The sequence below is a fragment of the Lathyrus oleraceus genome, chromosome 1, assembly GCF_024323335.1.
Source record: "Lathyrus oleraceus cultivar Zhongwan6 chromosome 1, CAAS_Psat_ZW6_1.0, whole genome shotgun sequence".
NCBI lineage: Eukaryota > Viridiplantae > Streptophyta > Magnoliopsida > Fabales > Fabaceae > Lathyrus > Lathyrus oleraceus.
The window spans coordinates 27,840,003-27,863,368 of NC_066579.1; the positions used below are offsets into that span (position 1 = coordinate 27,840,003).

The 23,366-nt window shown below is 29.5% G+C and overlaps 6 protein-coding genes across 6 annotated transcripts; all 6 read right to left on the reverse strand.

Annotated features, from left to right (window-relative positions):
* Positions 1-679: 679 nt before the first annotated feature.
* Positions 680-2,357, reverse strand: LOC127115381 (GDSL esterase/lipase At5g45910-like). The gene is made up of 5 exons (XM_051046944.1): positions 2,065-2,357; positions 1,678-1,896; positions 1,437-1,579; positions 1,074-1,347; positions 680-915 (listed from the first exon to the last, which is right to left on the reverse strand). The coding sequence occupies exons 1-5, from the start codon at positions 2,309-2,311 to the stop codon at positions 680-682; spliced, it is 1,119 nt and encodes a 372-aa protein (XP_050902901.1). The 5' UTR covers positions 2,312-2,357.
* Positions 2,358-4,653: 2,296 nt separating this feature from the next.
* LOC127115382 (GDSL esterase/lipase At5g45910-like) lies at positions 4,654-6,331 on the reverse strand. The gene is made up of 5 exons (XM_051046945.1): positions 6,039-6,331; positions 5,652-5,870; positions 5,411-5,553; positions 5,048-5,321; positions 4,654-4,889 (listed from the first exon to the last, which is right to left on the reverse strand). The coding sequence occupies exons 1-5, from the start codon at positions 6,283-6,285 to the stop codon at positions 4,654-4,656; spliced, it is 1,119 nt and encodes a 372-aa protein (XP_050902902.1). The 5' UTR covers positions 6,286-6,331.
* A 2,277-nt stretch (positions 6,332-8,608) lies between these two features.
* LOC127115383 (GDSL esterase/lipase At5g45910-like) lies at positions 8,609-10,286 on the reverse strand. The gene is made up of 5 exons (XM_051046946.1): positions 9,994-10,286; positions 9,607-9,825; positions 9,366-9,508; positions 9,003-9,276; positions 8,609-8,844 (listed from the first exon to the last, which is right to left on the reverse strand). Exons 1-5 carry the CDS (start codon positions 10,238-10,240, stop codon positions 8,609-8,611), a joined length of 1,119 nt encoding a protein of 372 aa, XP_050902903.1. The 5' UTR covers positions 10,241-10,286.
* Positions 10,287-12,612: 2,326 nt separating this feature from the next.
* On the reverse strand, positions 12,613-14,325 carry LOC127115384 (GDSL esterase/lipase At5g45910-like). The gene is made up of 5 exons (XM_051046948.1): positions 13,999-14,325; positions 13,612-13,830; positions 13,371-13,513; positions 13,007-13,280; positions 12,613-12,848 (listed from the first exon to the last, which is right to left on the reverse strand). Exons 1-5 carry the CDS (start codon positions 14,243-14,245, stop codon positions 12,613-12,615), a joined length of 1,119 nt encoding a protein of 372 aa, XP_050902905.1. The 5' UTR covers positions 14,246-14,325.
* A 2,219-nt stretch (positions 14,326-16,544) lies between these two features.
* Positions 16,545-18,256, reverse strand: LOC127115385 (GDSL esterase/lipase At5g45910-like). Its single transcript, XM_051046949.1, has 5 exons — positions 17,930-18,256; positions 17,543-17,761; positions 17,302-17,444; positions 16,939-17,212; positions 16,545-16,780 (listed from the first exon to the last, which is right to left on the reverse strand). The coding sequence occupies exons 1-5, from the start codon at positions 18,174-18,176 to the stop codon at positions 16,545-16,547; spliced, it is 1,119 nt and encodes a 372-aa protein (XP_050902906.1). The 5' UTR covers positions 18,177-18,256.
* Positions 18,257-20,456: 2,200 nt separating this feature from the next.
* On the reverse strand, positions 20,457-22,169 carry LOC127115386 (GDSL esterase/lipase At5g45910-like). Its single transcript, XM_051046950.1, has 5 exons — positions 21,843-22,169; positions 21,456-21,674; positions 21,215-21,357; positions 20,851-21,124; positions 20,457-20,692 (listed from the first exon to the last, which is right to left on the reverse strand). The coding sequence occupies exons 1-5, from the start codon at positions 22,087-22,089 to the stop codon at positions 20,457-20,459; spliced, it is 1,119 nt and encodes a 372-aa protein (XP_050902907.1). The 5' UTR covers positions 22,090-22,169.
* Positions 22,170-23,366: the final 1,197 nt, after the last annotated feature.

A 23,366-nucleotide genomic window follows, 5' to 3' on the forward strand; every position in this document is an offset into this window, starting at 1 on the left:
TAACAAAACAAGATTCATACTCTAAAATTCAAAGGACATTTTTATTATGTCAGATGTTTCATGGTGAAAACAGAAAAACTCAATTTAATATACATATAATCAACGTCGATTTTCTATAACATATTTCGTTAAGGTTAGAAATTCTAACATGAAAAAATAAAATTGGTTCAAATATGTCATTTAAATTATTATTATGAATGATCTAATTTATATTATAAATAAAACAGGAAACAATGCAATATTTATAGAATTTATTAATAGTTCATTTTGAACTATTTTTTAGGTATATTTTAGAATCACGAACGAGAGAAGCCCTTTTCTTTTTATGATTAGTGCTAAATAAAAGATATATATATATATATATATATATATATATATATATATATATATATATATATATATATATATATATATATATTGATAATAAAAAAAGTTTTATACTATTTGTATATCAAAATTATTCATAAATATAACTTTAAAGATAATTCAATAGACAATTATTTAGTATTTATAATTGGCTGATTGTATAAAAACAATTTATACCAATAGCATTTATGAGTTAAATTTTAAAAAGAATGACATTAATGTTTATTGAATATATAACTAATCCCGTCGAGAGCTACATAAATTGTGATATACATATTTTTTAATTCTCCTGACGACACTATCTTGAATGCTTTTAGGCTATTTGAAAAGGAGCTGGTTTAAGTGAGGGATATGCAAAAGGTCCTTCAACTAATCCTTTTGCTAATAGTTTATATGCTACTTCTGTAAAATGAACTCCATCCCAGTTTATATTTTTAGAAGGGTCAGAGCAAACAGTTGTATTAGGACTTCCACACCCCATTCTTGGATCAAAATTATGTGGCCCACCGCCTCCACAACATGCCTTGAATGTCTCATCCTTATCAAAACCTACATAAAAACTTGTACTTTATTTAAATATTGTACATGTATATATAAATAAAATTTTGCAGAAAAACAATTATTAATATATAAATGAACAACTTAATTAACAATCATTATTGCTATATGTATAATAAGTTAAATATTAAATAAAAAAAACTACCCACCATATTTTTGCGGTTCTTCGTACAAACGTTTGGCATTATTATAATAGTCAAAGTATATTATCTTGACATCAGGGTAAGTCTCTCTTAATGTAGTTATAGAATAGATTAGATTGTCATTAAAATATTGTATGACAGTATTAAATGCCTTAAAGCATCCAAATTCATCGTAGTTTTTTGTATTATTAGTATTCACCACTGCCAAAAGGGAGGCACTACACCCCACTGGAAAGTTCCCTGGAATAACTATCTCTACAGCTCCCTCTTTGATTAATGACTATCACATGGAAAGAAAAAAGTAGTTACTACATTATTATAACTTATATTGAAGTAGTTATTAAAATACATAAATTTATTATAACTTACTATGGTTGTTTCTGTAATTTTATTAACCACTAAGGGAATAAGATTTCTGAAGTTTGAAAATTTTGGTGTAATATGAGAGAAAATATCATTTCCACCAATTTCTCCAACTAAAAATAATGATTTCTCAAAGTAGTTACGACAATCTGTATCATAAAAATAACAAATATTGTTAACTCTTTGATTAAAAAAAATATTTTGAAAATTACATTAAATGTATATGCAAAAGAAGATGTGACAATACCTTTTTTGTTTTTACATAGTGAAGGCTTGAGTCTCTTAAACATCTTAAGTTGAACACTCAATGAGTTATTAGTTCCAGGTAGAGCAACCATACTTTTATTGAAATAATTAAAATCAAGTGCAGTGGCACCAGCAAATGCAAAGTTCACTCCTTTCGTGATATCTTGGCCTTCAATGAGATTTTTATAGGCTGGCAAAAATGGCAATCCATATGCTTGAGCTACAAAATAAAGTGAGTATCAGGGAATATATCTAATAAAATACTAATAACACAATATAAAGGAATATATCTTAATTCTCTTTAGCCTCACTTTTATATTCAGAAATATACTTTTACCCTCCAAGGTTAAAAGTATATACAAATAAAACTAAAAAATAATAAATTTACCTATGAAATCTATAATCAAGCGTCCATTTGACAAACGTCCTGAGGGATGTTTAAAATACGTTGATCCATAAGGACTATTGATAGGCATAGGTGGGTGAAGAGTTGCTTCATTTCCTGTGTCGCTTATTGAATCACCAAAATTAAATATAGCTTCATAGGGAAGAGGATTGACATTTGAAAGTACATTTCTGAATATAAAAGTGAGGCTAAAGAGAATTAAGAACTTCATGTTATTATTATAAGTCATGAGTTTATCAATGTTGATATATGTGATGATGGTAGATTGAATTTATATATATTATCTCACAAGCCACTTATCTTGTCATACATCTTTTGATCTTACACATTAACTAATATTTTCCAACACATAAACAACTTTAAATAAATATTTGTTATTTTTACCGTATTTTTTCAACTTTGCTTTTGTTGTTATATAACTATAAATACACTCACATAGCACCCTATAAAAAGAACGATACATTAAATAAAATGTTGTATCGATGGTTTTGTATAGAATAGTCGATGACACCTTTATTCCCCAACAAACCATGTTGGATATTTATTATTTTGTTATGAAATAAAATTTGTGCCTCAATTGGGTTTGAGTCGTAACCATGGCGAACATGGAGGATTGGTGGACACCTAAGTGTGTTAGAGTCCCATACGGTGAAAGATACTTAAAGTGGGTTAGAGTCCCATACGAGTGACGGTCACTTGAACTGAGGATTAAGCCTCATAGAGGACCCGATATCCACCACGACAGTCGAATCATACAAGCATGTGTGAACTGATCCTGGCTTAGACGTAGGTCCGTTCGGGGATTGATGTTTCATGAATCCAAATAGTGATTTATTGAGTTATGAAAACTCAAGTGACATGTTTCCACACACTGTGAGTATCCCTCAGTTGCTTAAGTGATAGTTACATTGTATGAGTGATACACAAGTAACAGAAGGTGAATACTTGAGTTAGAAATCAGGTAGTAACCTTGTCGAGCCGAGTGGACCCATAGGATAGGGGAACTCACTGATATTATTATCTCACCCCATAAATGTTGTTATTTTTCTGGTGTTTTTGTAGGTAAGATTAAGAGGATCGTTTTGATGATGTTTCGACGTTGTTGTGATGATGTGATCTTCCGCTGTGGATTTTGTATAATGGTAGATATTGTACATAGATCTCAGATTTTTATTTAGGAACTTTCCATGTCTTGTACCATAGGTTGTATCTTTTATTTTGGTCAAGTATGTAAATGATGCCTCTCGACTCTTGTGTTGTATCAGTACCAAATAATAACACTTGTATGATATTATTCTAGATATATATTACACGGGTTGTTACATAATCAATCCTCTTAGGGATTATTCATAGTGATGGCCTTCTTCCTATTGTTTATACATTTTAAGGGGTCATTACTGGTCTAGAAGAATAATTAAATAAATTAGAGAGACAACATAAAATAGGAATAAAACAATAATTGAATATAAAAATCATTGAGAAATATATCATACATCTCCCTCTCAAGTATCTTTGATCACATGTTCCTTGTAATACAACAATACATATATGTCATATGGGCCTCCTGGATATATCTCTTCCCAAGTATCCTTCCCTATAGGCGCATACACCTTAGGAAGCCCCAGTTTGGGTTACTTTCCTTAGCCTCTTACACCTCAGACTCTTGAGGTTATGTTTATGGCTCAGATGATCTAACTTCTTAAGCCTCTTGCATTAAATCATATATTCAAACATATATGTACTAACCTATTATGAAATATGGAAGTGATGGATGCTTTGAGTAATGTTCAGTATCAATTGATTCAATTTTGAATTTGATGTGTTTCACAGACTAGAATTGCTAACAAAACAAGATTCATACTCTAAAATTCAAAGGACATTTTTATTATGTCAGATGTTTCATGGTGAAAACAGAAAAACTCAATATAATATACATATAATCAATGTCGATTTTCTATAACATATTTCGTTGAGGTTAGAAATTCTAACATGAAAAAATAAAATTGGTTCAAATATGTCATTTAAATTATTATTATGAAATGATCTAATTTATAATATAAATAAACAAGGAAACAATGCAATATTTATAGAATTTATTAATAGTTCATTTTGAACTATTTTTTAGGTATATTTTAGAATCACGAACGAGAGAAGCCCTTTTCTTTTTATGATTAGTGCCAAATAAAAGATATATATATATATATATATATATATATATATATATATATATATATATATATATATATATATATATATATATATATATATATATATATATATATATATATATATATATATATATATATATATATATAATAAAAAAAGTTTTATACTATTTGTATATCAAAATTATTCATAAATATAACTTTAAAGATAATTCAATAGACAATTATTTAGTATTTATAATTGGCTGATTGTATAAAAACAATTTATACCAATAGCATTTATGAGTTAAATTTTAAAAAGAATGACATTAATGTTTATTGAATATATAACTAATCCCGTCGAGAGCTACATAAATTGTGATATACATATTTCTTAATTCTCCTGACGACACTATCTTGAATGCTTTTAGGCTATTTGAAAAGGAGCTGGTTTAAGTGAGGGATATGCAAAAGGTCCTTCAACTAATCCTTTTGCTAATAGTTTATATGCTACTTCTGTAAAATGAACTCCATCCCAGTTTATATTTTTAGAAGGGTCAGAGCAAACAGTTGTATTAGGACTTCCACACCCCATTCTTGGATCAAAATTATGTGGCCCACCGCCTCCACAACATGCCTTGAATGTCTCATCCTTATCAAAACCTACATAAAAACTTGTACTTTATTTAAATATTGTACATGTATATATAAATAAAATTTTGCAGAAAAACAATTATTAATATATAAATGAACAACTTAATTAACAATCATTATTGCTATATGTATAATAAGTTAAATATTAAATAAAAAAAACTACCCACCATATTTTTGCGGTTCTTCATACAAACGTTTGGCATTATTATAATAGTCAAAGTATATTATCTTGACATCAGGGTAAGTCTCTCTTAATGTAGTTATAGAATAGATTAGATTGTCATTAAAATATTGTATGACAGTATTAAATGCCTTAAAGCATCCAAATTCATCGTAGTTTTTTGTATTATTAGTATTCACCACTGCCAAAAGGGAGGCACTACACCCCACTGGAAAGTTCCCTGGAATAACTATCTCTACAGCTCCCTCTTTGATTAATGACTATCACATGGAAAGAAAAAAGTAGTTACTACATTATTATAACTTATATTGAAGTAGTTATTAAAATACATAAATTTATTATAACTTACTATGGTTGTTTCTGTAATTTTATTAACCACTAAGGGAATAAGATTTCTGAAGTTTGAAAATTTTGGTGTAATATGAGAGAAAATATCATTTCCACCAATTTCTCCGACTAAAAATAATGATTTCTTAAAGTAGTTACGACAATCTGTATCATAAAAATAACAAATATTGTTAACTCTTTGATTAAAAAAAATATTTTGAAAATTACATTAAATGTATATGCAAAAGAAGATGTGACAATACCTTTTTTGTTTTTACATAGTGAAGGCTTGAGTCTCTTAAACATCTTAAGTTGAACACTCAATGAGTTATTAGTTCCAGGTAGAGCAACCATACTTTTATTGAAATAATTAAAATCAAGTGCAGTGGCACCAGCAAATGCAAAGTTCACTCCTTTCGTGATATCTTGGCCTTCAATGAGATTTTTATAGGCTGGCAAAAATGGCAATCCATATGCTTGAGCTACAAAATAAAGTGAGTATCAGGGAATATATCTAATAAAATACTAATAACACAATATAAAGGAATATATCTTAATTCTCTTTAGCCTCACTTTTATATTCAGAAATATACTTTTACCCTCCAAGGTTAAAAGTATATACAAATAAAACTAAAAAATAATAAATTTACCTATGAAATCTATAATCAAGCGTCCATTTGACAAACGTCCTGAGGGATGTTTAAAATACGTTGATCCATAAGGACTATTGATAGGCATAGGTGGGTGAAGAGTTGCTTCATTTCCTGTGTCGCTTATTGAATCACCAAAATTAAATATAGCTTCATAGGGAAGAGGATTGACATTTGAAAGTACATTTCTGAATATAAAAGTGAGGCTAAAGAGAATTAAGAACTTCATGTTATTATTATAAGTCATGAGTTTATCAATGTTGATATATGTGATGATGGTAGATTGAATTTATATATATTATCTCACAAGCCACTTATCTTGTCATACATCTTTTGATCTTACACATTAACTAATATTTTCCAACACATAAACAACTTTAAATAAATATTTGTTATTTTTACCGTATTTTTTCAACTTTGCTTTTGTTGTTATATAACTATAAATACACTCACATAGCACCCTATAAAAAGAACGATACATTAAATAAAATGTTGTATCGATGGTTTTGTATAGAATAGTCGATGACACCTTTATTCCCCAACAAACCATGTTGGATTTTTATTATTTTGTTATGACATAAAATTTGTGCCTCAATTGGGTTTGAGTCGTAACCATGGCGAACATGGAGGAAAGGTGGACACCTAAGTGTGTTAGAGTCCCATACGGTGAAAGATACTTAAAGTGGGTTAGAGTCCCATACGAGTGACGGTCACTTGAACTGAGGATTAAGCCTCATAGAGGACCCGATATCCACCACGACAGTCGAATCATACGAGCATGTGTGAACTGATCCTGGCTTAGACGTAGGTCCGTTCGGGGATTGATGTTTCCTGAATCCAAATAGTGATTTATTGAGTTATGAAAACTCAAGTGACATGTTTCCACACACTGTGAGTATCCCTCAGTTGCTTAAGTGATAGTTACATTGTATGAGTGATACACAAGTAACAGAAGGTGAATACTTGAGTTAGAAATCAGGTAGTAACCTTGTCGAGCCGAGTGGACCCATAGGATAGGGGAACTCACTGATATTATTATCTCACCCCATAAATGTTGTTATTTTTCTGGTGTTTTTGTAGGTAAGATTAAGAGGATCGTTTTGATGATGTTTCGACGTTGTTGTGATGATGTGATCTTCCGCTGTGGATTTTGTATAATGGTAGATATTGTACATAGATCTTAGATTTTTATTTAGGAACTTTCCATGTCTTGTACCATAGGTTGTATCTTTTATTTTGGTCAAGTATGTAAATGATGCCTCTCGACTCTTGTGTTGTATCAGTACCAAATAATAACACTTGTATGATATTATTCTAGATATATATTACACGGGTTGTTACATAATCAATCCTCTTAGGGATTATTCATAGTGATGGCCTTCTTCCTATTGTTTATACATTTTAAGGGGTCATTACTGGTCTAGAAGAATAATTAAATAAATTAGAGAGACAACATAAAATAGGAATAAAACAATAATTGAATATAAAAATCATTGAGAAATATATCATACATCTCCCTCTCAAGTATCTTTGATCACATGTTCCTTGTAATACAACAATACATATATGTCATATGGGCCTCCTGGATATATCTCTTCCCAAGTATCCTTCCCTATAGGCGCATACACCTTAGGAAGCCCCAGTTTGGGTTACTTTCCTTAGCCTCTTACACCTCAGACTCTTGAGGTTATGTTTATGGCTCAGATGATCTAACTTCTTAAGCCTCTTGCATTAAATCATATATTCAAACATATATGTACTAACCTATTATGAAATATGGAAGTGATGGATGCTTTGAGTAATGTTCAGTATCAATTGATTCAATTTTGAATTTGATGTGTTTCACAGACTAGAATTGCTAACAAAACAAGATTCATACTCTAAAATTCAAAGGACATTTTTATTATGTCAGATGTTTCATGGTGAAAACAGAAAAACTCAATATAATATACATATAATCAATGTCGATTTTCTATAACATATTTCGTTGAGGTTAGAAATTCTAACATGAAAAAATAAAATTGGTTCAAATATGTCATTTAAATTATTATTATGAAATGATCTAATTTATAATATAAATAAAACAGGAAACAATGCAATATTTATAGAATTTATTAATAGTTCATTTTGAACTATTTTTTAGGTATATTTTAGAATCACGAACGAGAGAAGCCCTTTTCTTTTTATGATTAGTGCTAAATAAAAGATATATATATATATATATATATATATATATATATATATATATATATATATATATATATATATATATATATATATATATATATATATATATATATATATATATATTATAATAAAAAAAGTTTTATACTATTTGTATATCAAAATTATTCATAAATATAACTTTAAAGATAATTCAATAGACAATTATTTAGTATTTATAATTGGCTGATTGTATAAAAACAATTTATACCAATAGCATTTATGAGTTAAATTTTAAAAAGAATGACATTAATGTTTATTGAATATATAACTAATCCCGTCGAGAGCTACATAAATTGTGATATACATATTTTTTAATTCTCCTGACGACACTATCTTGAATGCTTTTAGGCTATTTGAAAAGGAGCTGGTTTAAGTGAGGGATATGCAAAAGGTCCTTCAACTAATCCTTTTGCTAATAGTTTATATGCTACTTCTGTAAAATGAACTCCATCCCAGTTTATATTTTTAGAAGGGTCAGAGCAAACAGTTGTATTAGGACTTCCACACCCCATTCTTGGATCAAAATTATGTGGCCCACCGCCTCCACAACATGCCTTGAATGTCTCATCCTTATCAAAACCTACATAAAAACTTGTACTTTATTTAAATATTGTACATGTATATATAAATAAAATTTTGCAGAAAAACAATTATTAATATATAAATGAACAACTTAATTAACAATCATTATTGCTATATGTATAATAAGTTAAATATTAAATAAAAAAAACTACCCACCATATTTTTGCGGTTCTTCATACAAACGTTTGGCATTATTATAATAGTCAAAGTATATTATCTTGACATCAGGGTAAGTCTCTCTTAATGTAGTTATAGAATAGATTAGATTGTCATTAAAATATTGTATGACAGTATTAAATGCCTTAAAGCATCCAAATTCATCGTAGTTTTTTGTATTATTAGTATTCACCACTGCCAAAAGGGAGGCACTACACCCCACTGGAAAGTTCCCTGGAATAACTATCTCTACAGCTCCCTCTTTGATTAATGACTATCACATGGAAAGAAAAAAATAGTTACTACATTATTATAACTTATATTGAAGTAGTTATTAAAATACATAAATTTATTATAACTTACTATGGTTGTTTCTGTAATTTTATTAACCACTAAGGGAATAAGATTTCTGAAGTTTGAAAATTTTGGTGTAATATGAGAGAAAATATCATTTCCACCAATTTCTCCGACTAAAAATAATGATTTCTTAAAGTAGTTACGACAATCTGTATCATAAAAATAACAAATATTGTTAACTCTTTGATTAAAAAAAATATTTTGAAAATTACATTAAATGTATATGCAAAAGAAGATGTGACAATACCTTTTTTGTTTTTACATAGTGAAGGCTTGAGTCTCTTAAACATCTTAAGTTGAACACTCAATGAGTTATTAGTTCCAGGTAGAGCAACCATACTTTTATTGAAATAATTAAAATCAAGTGCAGTGGCACCAGCAAATGCAAAGTTCACTCCTTTCGTGATATCTTGGCCTTCAATGAGATTTTTATAGGCTGGCAAAAATGGCAATCCATATGCTTGAGCTACAAAATAAAGTGAGTATCAGGGAATATATCTAATAAAATACTAATAACACAATATAAAGGAATATATCTTAATTCTCTTTAGCCTCACTTTTATATTCAGAAATATACTTTTACCCTCCAAGGTTAAAAGTATATACAAATAAAACTAAAAAATAATAAATTTACCTATGAAATCTATAATCAAGCGTCCATTTGACAAACGTCCTGAGGGATGTTTAAAATACGTTGATCCATAAGGACTATTGATAGGCATAGGTGGGTGAAGAGTTGCTTCATTTCCTGTGTCGCTTATTGAATCACCAAAATTAAATATAGCTTCATAGGGAAGAGGATTGACATTTGAAAGTACATTTCTGAATATAAAAGTGAGGCTAAAGAGAATTAAGAACTTCATGTTATTATTATAAGTCATGAGTTTATCAATGTTGATATATGTGATGATGGTAGATTGAATTTATATATATTATCTCACAAGCCACTTATCTTGTCATACATCTTTTGATCTTACACATTAACTAATATTTTCCAACACATAAACAACTTTAAATAAATATTTGTTATTTTTACCGTATTTTTTCAACTTTGCTTTTGTTGTTATATAACTATAAATACACTCACATAGCACCCTATAAAAAGAACGATACATTAAATAAAATGTTGTATCGATGGTTTTGTATAGAATAGTCGATGACACCTTTATTCCCCAACAAACCATGTTGGATTTTTATTATTTTGTTATGACATAAAATTGTGCCTCAATTGGGTTTGAGTCGTAACCATGGCGAACATGGAGGAAAGGTGGACACCTAAGTGTGTTAGAGTCCCATACGGTGAAAGATACTTAAAGTGGGTTAGAGTCCCATACGAGTGACGGTCACTTGAACTGAGGATTAAGCCTCATAGAGGACCCGATATCCACCACGACAGTCGAATCATACGAGCATGTGTGAACTGATCCTGGCTTAGACGTAGGTCCGTTCGGGGATTGATGTTTCCTGAATCCAAATAGTGATTTATTGAGTTATGAAAACTCAAGTGACATGTTTCCACACACTGTGAGTATCCCTCAGTTGCTTAAGTGATAGTTACATTGTATGAGTGATACACAAGTAACAGAAGGTGAATACTTGAGTTAGAAATCAGGTAGTAACCTTGTCGAGCCGAGTGGACCCATAGGATAGGGGAACTCACTGATATTATTATCTCACCCCATAAATGTTGTTATTTTTCTGGTGTTTTTGTAGGTAAGATTAAGAGGATCGTTTTGATGATGTTTCGACGTTGTTGTGATGATGTGATCTTCCGCTGTGGATTTTGTATAATGGTAGATATTGTACATAGATCTTAGATTTTTATTTAGGAACTTTCCATGTCTTGTACCATAGGTTGTATCTTTTATTTTGGTCAAGTATGTAAATGATGCCTCTCGACTCTTGTGTTGTATCAGTACCAAATAATAACACTTGTATGATATTATTCTAGATATATATTACACGGGTTGTTACATAATCAATCCTCTTAGGGATTATTCATAGTGATGGCCTTCTTCCTATTGTTTATACATTTTAAGGGGTCATTACTGGTCTAGAAGAATAATTAAATAAATTAGAGAGACAACATAAAATAGGAATAAAACAATAATTGAATATAAAAATCATTGAGAAATATATCATACATCTCCCTCTCAAGTATCTTTGATCACATGTTCCTTGTAATACAACAATACATATATGTCATATGGGCCTCCTGGATATATCTCTTCCCAAGTATCCTTCCCTATAGGCGCATACACCTTAGGAAGCCCCAGTTTGGGTTACTTTCCTTAGCCTCTTACACCTCAGACTCTTGAGGTTATGTTTATGGCTCAGATGATCTAACTTCTTAAGCCTCTTGCATTAAATCATATATTCAAACATATATGTACTAACCTATTATGAAATATGGAAGTGATGGATGCTTTGAGTAATGTTCAGTATCAATTGATTCAATTTTGAATTTGATGTGTTTCACAGACTAGAATTGCTAACAAAACAAGATTCATACTCTAAAATTCAAAGGACATTTTTATTATGTCAGATGTTTCATGGTGAAAACAGAAAAACTCAATATAATATACATATAATCAATGTCGATTTTCTATAACATATTTCGTTGAGGTTAGAAATTCTAACATGAAAAAATAAAATTGGTTCAAATATGTCATTTAAATTATTATTATGAAATGATCTAATTTATAATATAAATAAAACAGGAAACAATGCAATATTTATAGAATTTATTAATAGTTCATTTTGAACTATTTTTTAGGTATATTTTAGAATCACGAACGAGAGAAGCCCTTTTCTTTTTATGATTAGTGCTAAATGATATATATATATATATATATATATATATATATATATATATATATATATATATATATATATATATATATATATATATATATATATATATATATATATATATATATATATATATATATATATATATATATATATATATATATATATATATATATATATATATATATATATATATATATATATATATATGATACTATATATCAAAATTATTCATACTTTAAAGATAATTCAATAGACAATTATTTAGTATTTATAATTGGCTGATTGTATAAAAACAATTTATACCAATAGCATTTATGAGTTAAATTTTAAAAAGAATGACATTAATGTTTATTGAATATATAACTAATCCCGTCGAGAGCTACATAAATTGTGATATACATATTTCTTAATTCTCCTGACGACACTATCTTGAATGCTTTTAGGCTATTTGAAAAGGAGCTGGTTTAAGTGAGGGATATGCAAAAGGTCCTTCAACTAATCCTTTTGCTAATAGTTTATATGCTACTTCTGTAAAATGAACTCCATCCCAGTTTATATTTTTAGAAGGGTCAGAGCAAACAGTTGTATTAGGACTTCCACACCCCATTCTTGGATCAAAATTATGTGGCCCACCGCCTCCACAACATGCCTTGAATGTCTCATCCTTATCAAAACCTACATAAAAACTTGTACTTTATTTAAATATTGTACATGTATATATAAATAAAATTTTGCAGAAAAACAATTATTAATATATAAATGAACAACTTAATTAACAATCATTATTGCTATATGTATAATAAGTTAAATATTAAATAAAAAAAACTACCCACCATATTTTTGTGGTTCTTCATACAAACGTTTGGCATTATTATAATAGTCAAAGTATATTATCTTGACATCAGGGTAAGTCTCTCTTAATGTAGTTATAGAATAGATTAGATTGTCATTAAAATATTGTATGACAGTATTAAATGCCTTAAAGCATCCAAATTCATCGTAGTTTTTTGTATTATTAGTATTCACCACTGCCAAAAGGGAGGCACTACACCCCACTGGAAAGTTCCCTGGAATAACTATCTCTACAGCTCCCTCTTTGATTAATGACTATCACATGGAAAGAAAAAAAATAGTTACTACATTATTATAACTTATATTGAAGTAGTTATTAAAATACATAAATTTATTATAACTTACTATGGTTGTTTCTGTAATTTTATTAACCACTAAGGGAATAAGATTTCTGAAGTTTGAAAATTTTGGTGTAATATGAGAGAAAATATCATTTCCACCAATTTCTCCGACTAAAAATAATGATTTCTTAAAGTAGTTACGACAATCTGTATCATAAAAATAACAAATATTGTTAACTCTTTGATTAAAAAAAATATTTTGAAAATTACATTAAATGTATATGCAAAAGAAGATGTGACAATACCTTTTTTGTTTTTACATAGTGAAGGCTTGAGTCTCTTAAACATCTTAAGTTGAACACTCAATGAGTTATTAGTTCCAGGTAGAGCAACCATACTTTTATTGAAATAATTAAAATCAAGTGCAGTGGCACCAGCAAATGCAAAGTTCACTCCTTTCGTGATATCTTGGCCTTCAATGAGATTTTTATAGGCTGGCAAAAATGGCAATCCATATGCTTGAGCTACAAAATAAAGTGAGTATCAGGGAATATATCTAATAAAATACTAATAACACAATATAAAGGAATATATCTTAATTCTCTTTAGCCTCACTTTTATATTCAGAAATATACTTTTACCCTCCAAGGTTAAAAGTATATACAAATAAAACTAAAAAATAATAAATTTACCTATGAAATCTATAATCAAGCGTCCATTTGACAAACGTCCTGAGGGATGTTTAAAATACGTTGATCCATAAGGACTATTGATAGGCATAGGTGGGTGAAGAGTTGCTTCATTTCCTGTGTCGCTTATTGAATCACCAAAATTAAATATAGCTTCATAGGGAAGAGGATTGACATTTGAAAGTACATTTCTGAATATAAAAGTGAGGCTAAAGAGAATTAAGAACTTCATGTTATTATTATAAGTCATGAGTTTATCAATGTTGATATATGTGATGATGGTAGATTGAATTTATATATATTATCTCACAAGCCACTTATCTTGTCATACATCTTTTGATCTTACACATTAACTAATATTTTCCAACACATAAACAACTTTAAATAAATATTTGTTATTTTTACCGTATTTTTTCAACTTTGCTTTTGTTGTTATATAACTATAAATACACTCACATAGCACCCTATAAAAAGAACGATACATTAAATAAAATGTTGTATCGATGGTTTTGTATAGAATAGTCGATGACACCTTTATTCCCCAACAAACCATGTTGGATTTTTATTATTTTGTTATGACATAAAATCTGTGCCTCAATTGGGTTTGAGTCGTAACCATGGCGAACATGGAGGAAAGGTGGACACCTAAGTGTGTTAGAGTCCCATACGGTGAAAGATACTTAAAGTGGGTTAGAGTCCCATACGAGTGACGGTCACTTGAACTGAGGATTAAGCCTCATAGAGGACCCGATATCCACCACGACAGTCGAATCATACGAGCATGTGTGAACTGATCCTGGCTTAGACGTAGGTCCGTTCGGGGATTGATGTTTCCTGAATCCAAATAGTGATTTATTGAGTTATGAAAACTCAAGTGACATGTTTCCACACACTGTGAGTATCCCTCAGTTGCTTAAGTGATAGTTACATTGTATGAGTGATACACAAGTAACAGAAGGTGAATACTTGAGTTAGAAATCAGGTAGTAACCTTGTCGAGCCGAGTGGACCCATAGGATAGGGGAACTCACTGATTATTATCTCACCCCATAAATGTTGTTATTTTTCTGGTGTTTTTGTAGGTAAGATTAAGAGGATCGTTTTGATGATGTTTCGACGTTGTTGTGATGATGTGATCTTCCGCTGTGGATTTTGTATAATGGTAGATATTGTACATAGATCTTAGATTTTTATTTAGGAACTTTCCATGTCTTGTACCATAGGTTGTATCTTTTATTTTGGTCAAGTATGTAAATGATGCCTCTCGACTCTTGTGTTGTATCAGTACCAAATAATAACACTTGTATGATATTATTCTAGATATATATTACACGGGTTGTTACATAATCAATCCTCTTAGGGATTATTCATAGTGATGGCCTTCTTCCTATTGTTTATACATTTTAAGGGGTCATTACTGGTCTAGAAGAATAATTAAATAAATTAGAGAGACAACATAAAATAGGAATAAAACAATAATTGAATATAAAAATCATTGAGAAATATATCATACATCTCCCTCTCAAGTATCTTTGATCACATGTTCCTTGTAATACAACAATACATATATGTCATATGGGCCTCCTGGATATATCTCTTCCCAAGTATCCTTCCCTATAGGCGCATACACCTTAGGAAGCCCCAGTTTGGGTTACTTTCCTTAGCCTCTTACACCTCAGACTCTTGAGGTTATGTTTATGGCTCAGATGATCTAACTTCTTAAGCCTCTTGCATTAAATCATATATTCAAACATATATGTACTAACCTATTATGAAATATGGAAGTGATGGATGCTTTGAGTAATGTTCAGTATCAATTGATTCAATTTTGAATTTGATGTGTTTCACAGACTAGAATTGCTAACAAAACAAGATTCATACTCTAAAATTCAAAGGACATTTTTATTATGTCAGATGTTTCATGGTGAAAACAGAAAAACTCAATATAATATACATATAATCAATGTCGATTTTCTATAACATATTTCGTTGAGGTTAGAAATTCTAACATGAAAAAATAAAATTGGTTCAAATATGTCATTTAAATTATTATTATGAAATGATCTAATTTATAATATAAATAAAACAGGAAACAATGCAATATTTATAGAATTTATTAATAGTTCATTTTGAACTATTTTTTAGGTATATTTTAGAATCACGAACGAGAGAAGCCCTTTTCTTTTTATGATTAGTGCTAAATAAAAGATATATATATATATATATATATATATATATATATATATATATATATATATATATATATATATATATATATATATATATATATGATAATAAAAAAAGTTTTATACTATTTGTATATCAAAATTATTCATAAATATAACTTTAAAGATAATTCAATAGACAATTATTTAGTATTTATAATTGGCTGATTGTATAAAAACAATTTATACCAATAGCATTTATGAGTTAAATTTTAAAAAGAATGACATTAATGTTTATTGAATATATAACTAATCCCGTCGAGAGCTACATAAATTGTGATATACATATTTCTTAATTCTCCTGACGACACTATCTTGAATGCTTTTAGGCTATTTGAAAAGGAGCTGGTTTAAGTGAGGGATATGCAAAAGGTCCTTCAACTAATCCTTTTGCTAATAGTTTATATGCTACTTCTGTAAAATGAACTCCATCCCAGTTTATATTTTTAGAAGGGTCAGAGCAAACAGTTGTATTAGGACTTCCACACCCCATTCTTGGATCAAAATTATGTGGCCCACCGCCTCCACAACATGCCTTGAATGTCTCATCCTTATCAAAACCTACATAAAAACTTGTACTTTATTTAAATATTGTACATGTATATATAAATAAAATTTTGCAGAAAAACAATTATTAATATATAAATGAACAACTTAATTAACAATCATTATTGCTATATGTATAATAAGTTAAATATTAAATAAAAAAAACTACCCACCATATTTTTGTGGTTCTTCATACAAACGTTTGGCATTATTATAATAGTCAAAGTATATTATCTTGACATCAGGGTAAGTCTCTCTTAATGTAGTTATAGAATAGATTAGATTGTCATTAAAATATTGTATGACAGTATTAAATGCCTTAAAGCATCCAAATTCATCGTAGTTTTTTGTATTATTAGTATTCACCACTGCCAAAAGGGAGGCACTACACCCCACTGGAAAGTTCCCTGGAATAACTATCTCTACAGCTCCCTCTTTGATTAATGACTATCACATGGAAAGAAAAAAATAGTTACTACATTATTATAACTTATATTGAAGTAGTTATTAAAATACATAAATTTATTATAACTTACTATGGTTGTTTCTGTAATTTTATTAACCACTAAGGGAATAAGATTTCTGAAGTTTGAAAATTTTGGTGTAATATGAGAGAAAATATCATTTCCACCAATTTCTCCGACTAAAAATAATGATTTCTTAAAGTAGTTACGACAATCTGTATCATAAAAATAACAAATATTGTTAACTCTTTGATTAAAAAAAATATTTTGAAAATTACATTAAATGTATATGCAAAAGAAGATGTGACAATACCTTTTTTGTTTTTACATAGTGAAGGCTTGAGTCTCTTAAACATCTTAAGTTGAACACTCAATGAGTTATTAGTTCCAGGTAGAGCAACCATACTTTTATTGAAATAATTAAAATCAAGTGCAGTGGCACCAGCAAATGCAAAGTTCACTCCTTTCGTGATATCTTGGCCTTCAATGAGATTTTTATAGGCTGGCAAAAATGGCAATCCATATGCTTGAGCTACAAAATAAAGTGAGTATCAGGGAATATATCTAATAAAATACTAATAACACAATATAAAGGAATATATCTTAATTCTCTTTAGCCTCACTTTTATATTCAGAAATATACTTTTACCCTCCAAGGTTAAAAGTATATACAAATAAAACTAAAAAATAATAAATTTACCTATGAAATCTATAATCAAGCGTCCATTTGACAAACGTCCTGAGGGATGTTTAAAATACGTTGATCCATAAGGACTATTGATAGGCATAGGTGGGTGAAGAGTTGCTTCATTTCCTGTGTCGCTTATTGAATCACCAAAATTAAATATAGCTTCATAGGGAAGAGGATTGACATTTGAAAGTACATTTCTGAATATAAAAGTGAGGCTAAAGAGAATTAAGAACTTCATGTTATTATTATAAGTCATGAGTTTATCAATGTTGATATATGTGATGATGGTAGATTGAATTTATATATATTATCTCACAAGCCACTTATCTTGTCATACATCTTTTGATCTTACACATTAACTAATATTTTCCAACACATAAACAACTTTAAATAAATATTTGTTATTTTTACCGTATTTTTTCAACTTTGCTTTTGTTGTTATATAACTATAAATACACTCACATAGCACCCTATAAAAAGAACGATACATTAAATAAAATGTTGTATCGATGGTTTTGTATAGAATAGTCGATGACACCTTTATTCCCCAACAAACCATGTTGGATTTTTATTATTTTGTTATGACATAAAATTTGTGCCTCAATTGGGTTTGAGTCGTAACCATGGCGAACATGGAGGAAAGGTGGACACCTAAGTGTGTTAGAGTCCCATACGGTGAAAGATACTTAAAGTGGGTTAGAGTCCCATACGAGTGACGGTCACTTGAACTGAGGATTAAGCCTCATAGAGGACCCGATATCCACCACGACAGTCGAATCATACGAGCATGTGTGAACTGATCCTGGCTTAGACGTAGGTCCGTTCGGGGATTGATGTTTCCTGAATCCAAATAGTGATTTATTGAGTTATGAAAACTCAAGTGACATGTTTCCACACACTGTGAGTATCCCTCAGTTGCTTAAGTGATAGTTACATTGTATGAGTGATACACAAGTAACAGAAGGTGAATACTTGAGTTAGAAATCAGGTAGTAACCTTGTCGAGCCGAGTGGACCCATAGGATAGGGGAACTCACTGATATTATTATCTCACCCCATAAATGTTGTTATTTTTCTGGTGTTTTTGTAGGTAAGATTAAGAGGATCGTTTTGATGATGTTTCGACGTTGTTGTGATGATGTGATCTTCCGCTGTGGATTTTGTATAATGGTAGATATTGTACATAGATCTTAGATTTTTATTTAGGAACTTTCCATGTCTTGTACCATAGGTTGTATCTTTTATTTTGGTCAAGTATGTAAATGATGCCTCTCGACTCTTGTGTTGTATCAGTACCAAATAATAACACTTGTATGATATTATTCTAGATATATATTACACGGGTTGTTACATAATCAATCCTCTTAGGGATTATTCATAGTGATGGCCTTCTTCCTATTGTTTATACATTTTAAGGGGTCATTACTGGTCTAGAAGAATAATTAAATAAATTAGAGAGACAACATAAAATAGGAATAAAACAATAATTGAATATAAAAATCATTGAGAAATATATCATACATCTCCCTCTCAAGTATCTTTGATCACATGTTCCTTGTAATACAACAATACATATATGTCATATGGGCCTCCTGGATATATCTCTTCCCAAGTATCCTTCCCTATAGGCGCATACACCTTAGGAAGCCCCAGTTTGGGTTACTTTCCTTAGCCTCTTACACCTCAGACTCTTGAGGTTATGTTTATGGCTCAGATGATCTAACTTCTTAAGCCTCTTGCATTAAATCATATATTCAAACATATATGTACTAACCTATTATGAAATATGGAAGTGATGGATGCTTTGAGTAATGTTCAGTATCAATTGATTCAATTTTGAATTTGATGTGTTTCACAGACTAGAATTGCTAACAAAACAAGATTCATACTCTAAAATTCAAAGGACATTTTTATTATGTCAGATGTTTCATGGTGAAAACAGAAAAACTCAATATAATATACATATAATCAATGTCGATTTTCTATAACATATTTCGTTGAGGTTAGAAATTCTAACATGAAAAAATAAAATTGGTTCAAATATGTCATTTAAATTATTATTATGAAATGATCTAATTTATAATATAAATAAAACAGGAAACAATGCAATATTTATAGAATTTATTAATAGTTCATTTTGAACTATTTTTTAGGTATATTTTAGAATCACGAACGAGAGAAGCCCTTTTCTTTTTATGATTAGTGCTAAATAAAAGATATATATATATATATATATATATATATATATATATATATATATATATATATATATATATATATAATAAAAAAAGTTTTATACTATTTGTATATCAAAATTATTCATAAATATAACTTTAAAGATAATTCAATAGACAATTATTTAGTATTTATAATTGGCTGATTGTATAAAAACAATTTATACCAATAGCATTTATGAGTTAAATTTTAAAAAGAATGACATTAATGTTTATTGAATATATAACTAATCCCGTCGAGAGCTACATAAATTGTGATATACATATTTCTTAATTCTCCTGACGACACTATCTTGAATGCTTTTAGGCTATTTGAAAAGGAGCTGGTTTAAGTGAGGGATATGCAAAAGGTCCTTCAACTAATCCTTTTGCTAATAGTTTATATGCTACTTCTGTAAAATGAACTCCATCCCAGTTTATATTTTTAGAAGGGTCAGAGCAAACAGTTGTATTAGGACTTCCACACCCCATTCTTGGATCAAAATTATGTGGCCCACCGCCTCCACAACATGCCTTGAATGTCTCATCCTTATCAAAACCTACATAAAAACTTGTACTTTATTTAAATATTGTACATGTATATATAAATAAAATTTTGCAGAAAAACAATTATTAATATATAAATGAACAACTTAATTAACAATCATTATTGCTATATGTATAATAAGTTAAATATTAAATAAAAAAAACTACCCACCATATTTTTGTGGTTCTTCATACAAACGTTTGGCATTATTATAATAGTCAAAGTATATTATCTTGACATCAGGGTAAGTCTCTCTTAATGTAGTTATAGAATAGATTAGATTGTCATTAAAATATTGTATGACAGTATTAAATGCCTTAAAGCATCCAAATTCATCGTAGTTTTTTGTATTATTAGTATTCACCACTGCCAAAAGGGAGGCACTACACCCCACTGGAAAGTTCCCTGGAATAACTATCTCTACAGCTCCCTCTTTGATTAATGACTATCACATGGAAAGAAAAAAAATAGTTACTACATTATTATAACTTATATTGAAGTAGTTATTAAAATACATAAATTTATTATAACTTACTATGGTTGTTTCTGTAATTTTATTAACCACTAAGGGAATAAGATTTCTGAAGTTTGAAAATTTTGGTGTAATATGAGAGAAAATATCATTTCCACCAATTTCTCCGACTAAAAATAATGATTTCTTAAAGTAGTTACGACAATCTGTATCATAAAAATAACAAATATTGTTAACTCTTTGATTAAAAAAAATATTTTGAAAATTACATTAAATGTATATGCAAAAGAAGATGTGACAATACCTTTTTTGTTTTTACATAGTGAAGGCTTGAGTCTCTTAAACATCTTAAGTTGAACACTCAATGAGTTATTAGTTCCAGGTAGAGCAACCATACTTTTATTGAAATAATTAAAATCAAGTGCAGTGGCACCAGCAAATGCAAAGTTCACTCCTTTCGTGATATCTTGGCCTTCAATGAGATTTTTATAGGCTGGCAAAAATGGCAATCCATATGCTTGAGCTACAAAATAAAGTGAGTATCAGGGAATATATCTAATAAAATACTAATAACACAATATAAAGGAATATATCTTAATTCTCTTTAGCCTCACTTTTATATTCAGAAATATACTTTTACCCTCCAAGGTTAAAAGTATATACAAATAAAACTAAAAAATAATAAATTTACCTATGAAATCTATAATCAAGCGTCCATTTGACAAACGTCCTGAGGGATGTTTAAAATACGTTGATCCATAAGGACTATTGATAGGCATAGGTGGGTGAAGAGTTGCTTCATTTCCTGTGTCGCTTATTGAATCACCAAAATTAAATATAGCTTCATAGGGAAGAGGATTGACATTTGAAAGTACATTTCTGAATATAAAAGTGAGGCTAAAGAGAATTAAGAACTTCATGTTATTATTATAAGTCATGAGTTTATCAATGTTGATATATGTGATGATGGTAGATTGAATTTATATATATTATCTCACAAGCCACTTATCTTGTCATACATCTTTTGATCTTACACATTAACTAATATTTTCCAACACATAAACAACTTTAAATAAATATTTGTTATTTTTACCGTATTTTTTCAACTTTGCTTTTGTTGTTATATAACTATAAATACACTCACATAGCACCCTATAAAAAGAACGATACATTAAATAAAATGTTGTATCGATGGTTTTGTATAGAATAGTCGATGACACCTTTATTCCCCAACAAACCATGTTGGATTTTTATTATTTTGTTATGACATAAAATTTGTGCCTCAATTGGGTTTGAGTCGTAACCATGGCGAACATGGAGGAAAGGTGGACACCTAAGTGTGTTAGAGTCCCATACGGTGAAAGATACTTAAAGTGGGTTAGAGTCCCATACGAGTGACGGTCACTTGAACTGAGGATTAAGCCTCATAGAGGACCCGATATCCACCACGACAGTCGAATCATACGAGCATGTGTGAACTGATCCTGGCTTAGACGTAGGTCCGTTCGGGGATTGATGTTTCCTGAATCCAAATAGTGATTTATTGAGTTATGAAAACTCAAGTGACATGTTTCCACACACTGTGAGTATCCCTCAGTTGCTTAAGTGATAGTTACATTGTATGAGTGATACACAAGTAACAGAAGGTGAATACTTGAGTTAGAAATCAGGTAGTAACCTTGTCGAGCCGAGTGGACCCATAGGATAGGGGAACTCACTGATATTATTATCTCACCCCATAAATGTTGTTATTTTTCTGGTGTTTTTGTAGGTAAGATTAAGAGGATCGTTTTGATGATGTTTCGACGTTGTTGTGATGATGTGATCTTCCGCTGTGGATTTTGTATAATGGTAGATATTGTACATAGATCTTAGATTTTTATTTAGGAACTTTCCATGTCTTGTACCATAGGTTGTATCTTTTATTTTGGTCAAGTATGTAAATGATGCCTCTCGACTCTTGTGTTGTATCAGTACCAAATAATAACACTTGTATGATATTATTCTAGATATATATTACACGGGTTGTTACATAATCAATCCTCTTAGGGATTATTCATAGTGATGGCCTTCTTCCTATTGTTTATACATTTTAAGGGGTCATTACTGGTCTAGAAGAATAATTAAATAAATTAGAGAGACAACATAAAATAGGAATAAAACAATAATTGAATATAAAAATCATTGAGAAATATATCATACATCTCCCTCTCAA